We start from the raw sequence: 13214 nt of genomic DNA, 5'->3' as shown, positions 1-13214 counted from the left end.
GGGGGGGGGGGAATAAAACTCTAAGCTGCACTCTCAGAGAAGGAACACAAAAAACTGAAGACACTTAACATTGGAAAACCTTGCTGTTGAAAATCCTTACCTGAAGGGCTTATTATTGGGTTGGCCACAATCTACATGGACTGAACCATCCTGCTGAAAACTGTGTAGCCTCTCATGACATCAGTTTAAATGTTACTTTTAGTAATTCAGATTGAGAGGGAGTGTGAGTGTGTGTGTGTGTGTGTGTGTGTGTGTGTGTGTGTGAGAGAGAGAGTGTGTGTGAGAGAGAAAGTGTGTGTGTGAGAGTGTGTGTGTGTGTGTGTGTGTGTGTGTGTGTGTGTGTGTGAGAGAGAGAGAGAGAGAGAGAGAGAATGTGCGTGTGTGAGAGTGAGAGAGAGTGTGTGTGTGTGTGTGTGTGTGTGTGTGTGTGTGTGTGTGTGTGTGTGTGCGTGTGTGTGTGTGTGTGCGTGTGTGTGTGTGTGTGTGTGTGTGTGAGAGTGTCAGTTAAATTGTATGTAAGATGGCCAAAAAAATGATCTCCTGTGCTTCTTCCAGCATTATGGCAGGACTTGTCAGCTGTTCTTCTGGCACAAGTTTCATTGTGTATTGCCTTGCCTGCACTTTGTAACAGCCAAGTATCCGGGAATCACATGGGTCTTCAAAAAGTGGTTCACATTTTTCGAACACTTTGCATAATACCACAGGGGATCCAGATTCATTTAACTCAGTCCTCTCCTCAATGGCCTCACAACATTTTTCTTGGCCAAGAATGAAGGCATTGTTGGGTCTTGACAATTTGCCCTTTGTGGCCAGCACAGACGTGGTCTGTGGAGAGACTGAAATCTCCATCAACCGCTTGGTGACTTGAACAAGTGGCTGCTTCCCTGACCTTACGAGTCGCTTGAGCTTTGCAAGAAAATTCTCGAATGGGAATGCACTGCAAGCATCAAGACTGCCAAAACGCAGCGCTTCTGCTGGAAGGTGTGTCATTGAGTGGATGTTGTACACCATGAATTGCTCGCCATATAGGTCTTTTGTTTTTGTGACGAATTAATTCATCAGCTCAGAGGTGTAGCTGTTGTAGTCCACTGCCAAGCTGGGTGAAAGAAGCAGGCTCAAAGCGACACTGAATCCCATGAAGTGGTCATACAGCTGGTCAGACAGTATTCCCTTTAGCACAATCTTGCCAGTGTACACAGCAAACTGACGCAGCTCAGTTGGCTTCCACCTGTCCATGTCCTCTAAAGCCCTTGGTTTTCTGGGGAAACAGCTTGGAATGGCCGCCTTGAGGGACAGCAGCCTTTGGCTTACCGCTTGTGTTTGACCAGCAGACATTCGCACCTTTCTGTCTCCTCTAATCCACTCTGTGATGAGTTTTTTCATCACACCCAGACAGGCTTGGTGCATGTAGTCAATTGGGAATTGATCTATCATGTCCAGTGGGAGCCTCAAAAAAGGAGACATTGGAATGTCATCAATTTGCTGCCGTCTGGCCATTTCAGCACGATATGTCTCATTGGTGTGTAAGATGAGATTGTCCACCTGCGGGTAGGTCACGCGCCCAGAAATCCATCTGCCCTTCTGTGTGCATTTGTCACACACATAATCACCCGAATATTGCTTGATCCTTTTAACCATTGCTCTTGCGGGGGCATCACAGACAACACATCTAATTGTGATTTGTTTTCCCTCTAATCCATTTTCAATGAGTTCCTGAATATCTCCTATAGCTTTCTCAATGAAATCCAGATTTGTAGGTTTGGAAGGACCAAGTGTCAAAGTCACAGGAAAGACTCTGGTTGGTGTCAGATGAATGGCACAGAGAATGGGCCAAAGATGTACCCTGCTGCTTTTGAAAATTGGCAGTCCATCTATATTGAATGATATCTCCAGTGTTCCTATTTGTTCGGTCATCTCCTTTGGGTAGTGCTTTAGTTGTTCAATTAGGCTCTCTCTTAAGTTAAAGTGAACACATTCCATCCCTGACATTTTAACAGTTTCGATTTGCCTTGGAGTTCTCAGCAAGGTTCTTGCTGTTAATGGTAATTCTGGATGGCCATGATGTTTAAGTCCCCTCAGGAGGTCATCAATGGCATTATGTGGTATAAGGTGTTTCATACTCCACTCCTGCAGAAACATTGTAAGTGAGGCTGGGGGCATTTCCACATCTTCAGGTCCTGAACTACAGTTTTCCTCACTGACTGCATAACTTCCACCCTCGTGTCCTGAATTGCAGTTTTCTTCACTGGTCCTATGTTCCACACTTTCTTTTCCCGAACTACATGTTTCGTCTGAGACTCCACTGACTCCAATCTCTCCACACTCAAAAGCACTCCGGATGTTCCTGTCATGGTGATTTCTTTCAGTGAAGTTATTAGGATCTTGAAGTTGTTGGGGTGTTTTTGGGTTGCATTTTAATCGCTCTCTGATGCTCCTTTCAGCCAGTGACCTCCTGGCACATTTCCACTGCCTTGTGTAACGCTGCCTCCTGGATTTTGCGTCCATGCTAATTTAAGAATATTTGATCTTATGTCAAATGTTATTTGTAAATAGTTTGCAATATTGAGTATACTGAAAATACAATAGCAAAAACAATGCAGTCCCATAATTATTGACTATTTAATTTTATTAAGGGATCTAGTAATTCAGCTGCTTTAGGTTTGGGCAGTATCTTCTTTTTATTTAAAGTAGAATGTTCTACTATTTAAAATTAAAAAGCCACACTTGGTAAATTGAGGCGTTATAATTTTATAGTTTATAGGGTAATAGTTTTGGCCATCTAGTGCAACATTTTAAAAATTTTCTTAACATTTGTTAAAAATAATGTGAATAAAATGTTATTTAATAAACAGTTTTGTATCCAAGAAAAGTAGAAAATAAACACCAAAATAAGATAAGTCTCCAGTCTCCACAGATGTTGATTATACAACATCTGTCTATGTTTTCTGTGAAACGCACACCTAACCTTTTAAATGTCTTAGGGATAGTTTACCCAAAACTACCTCACACTCATGTTATAACAAACATGTATAAACGTATTTGTTCTGATGAACACAAAGGAAGATATTTTGATTAATGTTTGTAACCAAACTGTTCATGAGCCCCATTCACGTGTATAGTATTATTTTTCCTACCATGGAAGTGAATGGGGCTCATGATCAGTATGGGTACAAACATTACTCAAAATATCTTCCTTTGTGTTCACCAGAACAAAGAAATGTATACATGTTTGTTACAACATGAGAGTGAGTAAATGATGAGTGAATTTTTAGGTGAACTATCCCTTTAAAATAAATACCAGAGCAATGTTTGTGGTCACTGTGGGATAAGCAGAATAATTGACTCCGGGCCTTTGAATTATTTGAAAATTCTGAAACACCCGTGGTGTAACCTTAGTTGTGCATTATTTTCCAATAATTCATCGGCCCGTCGTCAATTATTCCTTACATATTTTTAATTGTTCATGAATAAAAGTGTTGTAATTGGATTGTTCAAATACATTATACTTGTTGGCCAGTTTATTTTCTAACAGATGCTTTTGGTTGGTTAGAAGAATGAACACTGATTCAGATATACACACTAAAAGAATGGTGCTAAAAGTTGTTCACTTGCTCTTAAAGGAACACGCCCACATTTTGGGAATTTAGCTTATTCACCGTATCCCCCAGAGTTAGATAAGTCCATACATACCTCTCTCATCTCCGTGCGTGCTGTAACTCTGTCTGACGCAGCCCCCGCTAGCTTAGCTTAGCACAAAGACTGGAAATGCATGGCTCCAGCTAGTATACTGCTCCCAATAAGTGACAAAATAACGCGATCATTTTCCTATTTATGTGTTGTGATTTGTATAGTCAAACCGTGTACAAATAACAAGGTGATATGAGACACAGCGATCTTTTAACAGTATACATACTGAGAACTATATTCTCTGAAGACGAAGCACTGCCGCATGGGCGGAGTGATTTGCACAACTCTGACCGAATTCTCTGCTCCTCACCAGGGGCTTCTCGTGTGCTGCGAGCAGATCACTCCGCCCATGCGGCAGTGCTTCGTCTTCAGAGAATATAGTTCTCAGTATGTATACTGTTAAAAGATCGCTGTGTCTCATATCACCTTGTTATTTGTACACGGTTTGACTATACAAATCACAACACATAAATAGGAAAATGATCGCGTTATTTTGTCACTTATTGGGAGCAGTATACTAGCTGGAGCCATGCATTTCCAGTCTTTGTGCTAAGCTAAGCTAGCGGGGGCTGCATCAGACAGAGTTACAGCACGCACGGAGATGAGAGAGGTATGTATGGACTTATCTAACTCTGGGGGATACGGTGAATAAGCTAAATTCCCAAAATGTGGGCGTGTTCCTTTAATCATATGGAAACCATTTTAAGTACTAAATCACCTATACCAATAAATGTTTCCCTATGATTACGTGCTTTTAGTATGCTACTATTTAGCACAATTTTTTAGAGTGTATAATTTTATTTAGGTGTGGTGTTTTCCATTTTATTATGTTAAGGGGCGTCCTGCCCCCTAACTGCAGACCCCCCATAAAGGTGAAGTAAAAGTATTTTTATTTTATTTTTTATTTAGCACCAGATCACAACAGAAGTCATTTAAGATTACGTTACCTATAAAAGAGGTCCATCCATTGTTCTTTTATTAAACTTTAAACTTAATAGACATATGTTATCTTATTTACATGACAGCATGGCAGTCTCTTATTCTCTACACTCACACACACTCCAGCGATCTAATGTTAAAACTAGGGCTGCACGATATATCGAAAATGGATCGCCATTGCGATAACTGTGTATGCGATATGCATATCGCAGGGAGCTGCGATAACTTGCATTTATTTTACGTGTCTATCATTTGAGTGTTGCATGCTTAGATCGTCCAAATGACACCGATCAGAAGGTGGTTCCCACACACTTACTTTACTTGGGCGGCTCTCTCAAGTATATTAACAACTGTACACGTATATTTAGCATCAAATTTTGTTTTTTTCTGTCCGTGATAATGACATTATGCGTGCGAGCAGGTCGTGTCTTTTCTGATGAGTTCGCTGTGCGTTCGCATGCTTTCTGTTTCTCGATGGATTAGGTGCGACGCAAAGCTCAGTGTCACATTGTATACTTCCATGTTCCTGAACTTGTTCACAGTTGTATCCATTAGAGGTCTTCACGGAAGGACACGAGTCAATATTTCGAAAGGTCAGTCGGGTCCGAATCGGTCCCATTTTAATTACTTCAGGTACCGGGTCTGTTTAAACCCAAGTCGATCAGAGACGGCCGTGAAGAGTCAGTCAGCGCTAACGTGCTATAGCGCATGTGCAGTCTCAAGCGTGCCTCCGGTTTCTATGGCAATAAAAACTGACTCGTGTTTATATAAAGTCACGGCCACGCGCTGCACTTTCCCTCTCCCATGTTTATAGTATTATTATCAATGAACCGTCTTTTTATATGTTTGCTACAAAGATTGTAGCAAATAACCAATGTTAATGCCAAGCCCATTGTACTGAACGAGCAGCTTAAACTGTCAAACAGTCATTATGTGAATATATGTAAGCTGAATCTACATACTTTATATAGAGTATACTTTTGAATCTGAAATAATCACGGATTAAGCTCTTTAAATCTGCAACAGAGGAATAGAAAGAGAGGCACTTTGACTGCTTCTACACAAACCTATCAACTTTATAATCTTTAGACCTGCATTGTCTATCATTAATATATTATACATTTTATTGTATAAAGTTAGTCTTTCTACACCTCTCACAATGTTAATAAATCCCTTTAAAGGGGGTTCACAAGTTCATTCAGCTTTGTTCATGTCAAAGAGAAAGGAAATAGAGTTTGGAGTAGTTGGATTTATGAAATTAATATAAATATTCAATAAATCAAAGTACTGCGTTATGGTCACACATTACTAGTTTTTTTGTCACATGTATAGCATAGTTTAATTACATCTTAAGAATATGCATTACCTCTTTATTTCATTGCATATCTAAATGCTAAAATAAAAGCAAATAAAAAATAATTTCTCTAAGTAAGACATATCGCAAGGCATATCGCCATCGCACCCACAAACAGAACTATCGCATATCGCATATTTTCTCATTATCGTGCAGCCCTAGTTAAAACCAGAAGCTTAAAAATTTTGTGTATATTTTGGTACACCCACATAATATAGAAAATGTATGTAAGTAAATTGTACTGCCTATTGAGACTTGGTTTACATTTTTCATGACAGGACGGTTTGCACTTGCTGGTATTCCCTAAAGAAAGTATTGGTTTTTTTTTATTTTGGTATTCCCTAAAGAAGGCATTGTTTTTATCTGGAAATCAATATAAGATTTTGTGAATTGTCAAGACTTTTGGTGTATAACAATTATTCTGCTAGACGGCTGTATGAACTGACGTCCAACAATAAATAACTGAAGAAGGTCCAGCCAACATCATTGTAACAAGACTAGGGTGGGCCATACAAAACTTAATTCTAAACTTTATATTGTTACTTATATGGGCACTTTATTTACATGGTACAAGATAATGCGAAATAGGCCAAGTAAAAGAAACCGGTTAGCATGTGTTGTTGTTCTGTCAGGAAAGGAATGAGTTAAAGGGACACTTCACCCATTTGCATTAAGCTTTGTATAGTTAGAACCCCAGTCATGTTTTTGAATGGTCATGCATCATTTTCTCAGTTGCCACCGAAACAGGAGAAATACAGATTTCAGTGTTTCACTTCCTTCTTTCAATGATGTAAAAATCATCATTTTGCATCATTGAAAGAAGGAAGTCCAATATCTTTGTTGAGGGAGTGAGACTACAAACACCCCTTTTCTCTGTCAAACAGGCACCAAATTCGAAATGGATGTTAAATTTCACCTACAAATATAAGACACTTTCAATAAAGATTAATGTTTCTACGGGTGAAATGCTCCTTTAATAAGAGAGCTACAGGGAATGTACAATCAAAAACATATTACATTTATATTAAATTGTGAGGTCCGCATTAAAATGCATTAAGCATAGTGGTGTAAAAAGTACTCAAAAATGTTACTCGAGTGAAAGTAAAGTAAAAGTATCTGGGCAAAATTATATTTGAGTAAAAGTTAAAAAAGTACCACATTAAAATTGTACTTGAGTATTAAAAAAGTAAAAGTAACAGGAAGAATGAAAACTCTAGATTCTTGTTTAAGCTTTGAATCTCTAAAAACATGAAGTGAATGAACTACATTCAAGGTTTTATCCTGCTTTACAACTGTTTGTATTTAATTGTTTTTAATTACCAAACTATTACCTAATTTCAACATGATCTCACAAATTTCCGTGGGATAATCACAGAAATTTTTGCTCATTTATTCGTGTCATTGTCAAGGATCTCCGCATTTTTCTTTTCCGTGTCAGTTTCACGTATTGATTCCAGTTTTACGTATTTAATTGTTTCTCCTATTTTTAAACTATTTTCACGTGGGTTTGGGGTTAGATTTGGGGTTTGGGTTAGGATGTCACTTTAACTATTGGTTTATACTATTTTTTCCAGACTTTTAAAATTGTCCCCTGACGTTAGGGTTGGGAGTTTGGATGTAATTTTATGTTACAGAAAGTCGTTCTAACCCCAAACCCACGCGAAAATGGTAAGAAAATATGAAAAACAATTGAGTAACCAGTACATGAAACTGACACGGAAAAGAAAGTCCATGGTACAGACACAGAAAAATGCGGTGATCCGTGACAATGACAATGAATTTCAGTATGCAACATGCTACTCAAAGTTGTAAAACCTCGAATTTAACTTAAATTTCAAGCTCTATCAAGCCTCTCACAGGCAGCCGGTGCAGGAAGAGGTGTATAAGACCTTGTTCATACAGTCCGTCCAAAATTTTGGTGCATATGCGATAGGAATCCATCACATTTAGATCGTGTGAACGGCCAAAAACCACATGAAATCAGTTTTTTTCTAATCCGTTTCAGGTTACATCAGAGTTGGTTTGAAATCCTCTTCAATCGCATTTCCGGAAATCCATTTCAGTCTGACCACCCTGATCCCATTTGTGCAGCTTTTTGGTTACGTCATGCTGTCAATCACATAAAACATGTCAGATGTCAAGGCAGATTGTAATGCCAACGCAACATCATTGCCATAGAAAGTGCAGATAATCCGGAAAACGGCTACAGGACGCACAGATCGAATCTGAACAGTTGTTATACACAATGTGGACAGTGAGTCTGTCAAATTAGAAATGCCCTAAAATCAGTTTTGGACTGACAGTGTGAACAAGGTATTAGTCTTGATAGAGAGGCTGCAAATAGCAGGGAACATGTCACACTTCATGTGTTGTCTGTTTCAAAGACGCGAACAAATCTTTATCATTAGATGAACTGTTGGCCAATTCCTTAGTGTGGTCCAAAGACTCCAGAATAAATAACATTTAAATTAAACTGGCCATCAGCGCAATTCAATTGGTTTGATAGAGCAAGGGAAAATAGATCTGTAAAATAGAAGTACTTTTTGACTGTAAATAAGATTGTAAGGAGTAAAAAGTACTTTTTTCTTAAAAAAATGTAATTAAGTAATAGTATTGATTTTTAATTGTAGTCAAGTAAAGTAAAAATCCCCCCAAAAAAATAATACTCAAGTACAGTAATCAAGTAAAATTACTGAAGTACTTTACACCTCTGGTGGTCTTAAGGATTGAATAAAGACATCATTTAACATACAGTATGCATAGGCAGGGCTCGACATTAAGGCTTGTCAGCTTGTCCGGGACAAGTGGATTTTTTTGTAGGACAAGTGTAAGAAAAAATTAGTTGTCCGACTGGACAAGTTAAATTTCAAACAATGTTACTTAACGTTATGTGCCGTTAACGACAGAGCAGAACGCACAGCGCAAACACAGAGCGGAATATTGAACAGAGAGCGCGGCATGCCGACACACACGTTTACATGTACTGTTATTGTTACTTAACAAGCTGTGCGCGCACCTGATCGACGAATGTGAAGGGGCGGGAGTCGCAGGACGGCATGGAGTGGAGTGGAGAGTGATGTTTCTTCAGGCTCCGGCGTGAATATAAATGACTTCACTGTGTGTCAAAAAAGCAGATTTAAGTCCGTATTTTTTCTCTTCTAACGTTTGGTAAAAACAAATAATGGGCTTAAAATCTTGTTTAAAAATCTGGTTTATAACGAGAATCTCTCTTTCAGCGCGCCTATATGTGTGTGTGCGCTGCGCGACAGACAATTTGAATCTGACAGAGTTCGTCACTGTACATTAAAAATCCCACACGAACATTACAGCGTAAATGCTAGGTTTAAGATTGATTTTATATATATATAACAGATAATCTAGATACATTTATTCTAATAAGTTTTCTAAAACATGGTAATGTTTTGCTTTAGTGTTTTAATGTCAGACAATCATTGAAAAATCTTCTATTATTTTGCTTTAATTGCCAGTCCGGGTTTGGTTGAAGGCTACAGTTTGTCCGGTTAGAACAAGTATGTCTCACTCAAAGTGTTCAAATCGTTGACTTTATTAAATGTGCATAGATGTGTGGTTAGTATAATGCACGCACAGTCCACAAAACCTCCTTTGATTTGAATCAATCCTGCTTATTTAAACTATAACTATTTACACTATTCAGCCAATCTCCTTTCCCGTTATCATTCACCTGCTCTATTCTCCGACACTGCGCAGACTCTAGCGGAAAGTTTTGGAACAGTCCATTTCGCACTTAATAACAGGGGTGACTGGATTAGTCCATTTATTAGGTGACACTTTTCTACAATCATTGAAATGTGGGAAAAATGAAGAGAAAGGCAGCAGATATAGCATCATTCTTTAGAAAGAGTAGCAAGAAGCAGCCAAATGAATCTTAGTACATTTCAGTGGCCTACAAAATTCACATGATTTTCTGGTCTCTATATTTTCAGCAATGGGAGATATAAATCCTGGTTTCAAAGTAAATTTCAAAAGTTTTATTTGATTAAATAGTTTAAAAAAACATGAGGTTGAATTATGACTATAAATTGTATGTTAATCTCAATTCATTTTAATTAAAATTCAAGTATTGTAGCAATTGTATGTTATACATCATTGTGATTAACGCTATAATACTTAAAAGTATAAAAATAAAAATTATAATAAAATAATGTATAAAAAATACATTATATTATAAATCTTTACCCGGACAAGTGACTTTTGTGCATGGCTGAAGTCACTTTACACTCCAGCCCAGGTGGTGGCGGAATGCACCAAAAAGTTTGTATGCGACCCGCCAATAAATCCATAAAAGAAAGAAGAAACCCTGTAGCCATTAGCAGTTATCATGAAATTGATAATAAATGTAGAAAGACTTTAAATCCAATAGCTAGCAAAAAGTGGGGAACAGAACGAGTAGCATTGTTGGCAATATATCATACTTTAATAAGATCAGTGCTGGATTATGGTTTTATAATTTATGGTGTCATCAAGAACACTTTTCAATCGGCTGGACAAGATACAGTAGGCCTATAGAGCGCTCAGAATATGCTTAGGAGCTGTGAAGTCAACTCCTATATGAAGAGTTATGTGGGAAATCATATCGTTACGGATGTATTAAGTAATTGCTGGGAATAAGTAGTAGGTGGCGCTATGTGCTCAGATCACCAGTTCGCCAAATGAAAGAAGAAGAAAATCCATTCCAGCCAACATGATGCGTGGTTTGAAATATTTCGAAGTTTTCAAACGCCGAAGCAGGTAAGGCTTACCTGGTAAGAGTTTTGCTTCGTTCTTATTTTACTGGATTGATTGATTTAATGTTTGTAGTGGTCGGATTTCTTGTACCGATAGTCGTATTGGTAGCTAGTAGTATGTCGAGGGTCAACTAAAATAAAGACAAAGGGCCCTATCTTGCACCCAGCGCAATTGACTTTGTATCATTTCGTATTTTGCACCGGCGCACAGCGGGTTTTTCCCTCCACTAACACGGTCTCACACCCATGGCGTCAATATTTGACGACACTTGACCATGCGTCAATATGTTGACGCGGAGGGTATACCTTTCGCGTCATTTTTTGACGAACTGGGGACTTCAATACTATTAGGTACGCAAAATTAAACAGTTGTCGCCTGGCATTGGGGTTAGGGAAAGGTTTGGGTAGGGATGTCATTATGTAAATCTAACCCTAAACCGACGCGAAAATGGTAGAAAATGGTAAGAAAATAGGAAAGAGAATGCAACGGACTTAGTGGTATTGAAGTCCCCAGTTCGTCGGGGGATGGCGCGAGGGGTGTACCCTCCGCGTCAGCATGTTGACGCGTGGTCAGGTGTCGTCAAATATTGAAGCCATGGGGTGAGACTGGGTTGCCTCCACAGACGCACGTCGGCAAACTAGTGAATGAACTTGCGCTCTCTGGGCGGTTCAGCGCAAAAAAGGAGCCGTGCTCCGGCGCAAACCATCTCATGCTATTTTGCAGTTTCAAAAAACAATTGCGCTACTAACAAAAAAAAAACTAGTCTAAAGTCAGTGGCGCGTTGCGCGTGGTTCATTATGCTATTTTAAGGGCGTATGCTTGACCATAATGTATAGCGTGCACAACGCGCATTGCTTATCTAATCTACACAGATGCAACAGTTATTTTTGCAAATCATAAATTGTTACAATAAAAAATATAAGGGAAATCATTAAATCATAAATTGTTACAATAAAAAATATTAATACATGAGATAAGGGAAATCATTGTGGTTAGCATTGTGGTGATAGTTTTTATTTATTTTGTGTGGCAGCGTTAAACAATTGTCATGCAAATAACGATTAAAATATTTTCATAAGTTTGTTGTGTGGCTGTATTACGTTTATTTTATCTAAATAATAATTAAAATGTTTTCATAAGAAACCTTCATGTATGTGAACTTGATTTGTAAGTGTACTTTGAGGTTGCGTTTCTTGTGTCCGATTTCAAAGCCCCCAAACCCTTTCAGCGGTGAGGGTGGACGCAGCGATGTCCTCCTGTGTGCCCGGCGTGCCCGATTTATGCTGGCAAGCTTGGGATCCCCCCGTCTCCTGACATCATTGTAGTGCTTGGCGCAGCTGATGAGACAATTGCGTCCATTTCCTCTCACGCCTGTTTAACCGCCGCTGATTTGGGCGGGTTTCTCCCATCCCCATACAAAACAACTTCTCTGTCTTTGACTGCTCTTACAAGAACGTCGGTCTCCTCGGCTGTGAACCGCTCCTGGCGTGCGCCTGTCAAATCCGTCATAATAATAGCAACCCGCCATGGAACTTGCGCCCTTGCGTTTAAAGGGAATGTTGGATAGCGTTCTGATTTGACGTTACGCCCAAACCACACCTATGAATAATGAACCTACTTCAGACCAACCCATTATTGATTTGCGCCCGGCGCAAGACTTATTTCTCTCGCCGGGAAAATAGCAACAGCGCCCAAGATCCGCCCACAAAGTCACTTGCGCTTTGCGCTTCGGACTTGCGTTTCAGATCGTTAAAATAGGGCCCAAAATGTACATACATAAAAGTCATCCACTCGTTCCCTTTAGCAGGGAGTACTCTTCATTTTACTTATTATTAATAAATACATTTATTGGCAATATTAAAACCCTTACGGTAGGGCTGCACGACTATGGCAAAACATCATACATGTTTATTCTTAACCTTATGTAATCGTGATTGATAATGCTGATTAGATCACACAATGAACTATGTTTTAAAATGCTTTATGACGTCCTATGGGGTAGCTGCTTTCCAATGACTTATTTAACTTTTTGTGGCACTGCAAGACCCAACAGGGTCATGACGTCAAAGTACCGCGAGAGCAATTAGAGAAAAATAGGAAGATGTCTAGTTTGACTCGCTGTCGCGATACTTTGACGTCACCACCTTGTCGATTCTTGCGCGTCTCATGTCTGAAATGCGTCTCAACTGAGCTTATGCGGCTGCAGTGCAGGTAGTAAAAAGAGCTTGGGTGCGTTCCACTCCAGTTTTAGACACACACTCGCAAACTTCCCTAAGCACTTCCCCTCGGGGGAATCCCTGTCACCATTTTGACAGAGGGAGCGAGTCTGCTTCATATGTACACTTCATATAGCTTCATATCCCACAATGCAACACGATTGTGACGTCACTTCAGCAACTTGCGCTTTGCACATGGAGGGGGCGGTCTCCACTTTCCATGTGATCAAGGGCTTAGGGCGATCCATTTG

General features: G+C 39.3%; 1 protein-coding gene across 7 annotated transcripts in view; it reads right to left on the bottom strand.

Annotated features, from left to right (window-relative positions):
• Nucleotides 1-389: 389 nt before the first annotated feature.
• Nucleotides 390-13214, bottom strand: part of LOC141368745 (uncharacterized) — a 64545-nt gene continuing 51720 nt past the window's right edge. For all 7 annotated transcript variants that reach the window (XM_073872830.1, XM_073872831.1, XM_073872829.1 and 4 more), the window contains one exon: nucleotides 390-2506. In XM_073872830.1, the coding sequence (XP_073728931.1) occupies nucleotides 1051-2506 (1456 nt within the window). In that variant the 3' untranslated portion in view covers nucleotides 390-1050. The remainder of the gene's footprint in view (nucleotides 2507-13214) is intronic.

This window comes from Misgurnus anguillicaudatus, chromosome 11, assembly GCF_027580225.2.
Source record: "Misgurnus anguillicaudatus chromosome 11, ASM2758022v2, whole genome shotgun sequence".
In the NCBI taxonomy this organism is placed as follows: Eukaryota; Metazoa; Chordata; class Actinopteri; order Cypriniformes; family Cobitidae; genus Misgurnus; species Misgurnus anguillicaudatus.
Note: the sequence above shows the minus strand (reverse complement) of the source record. Positions and strands in the feature narration are given on the sequence as shown.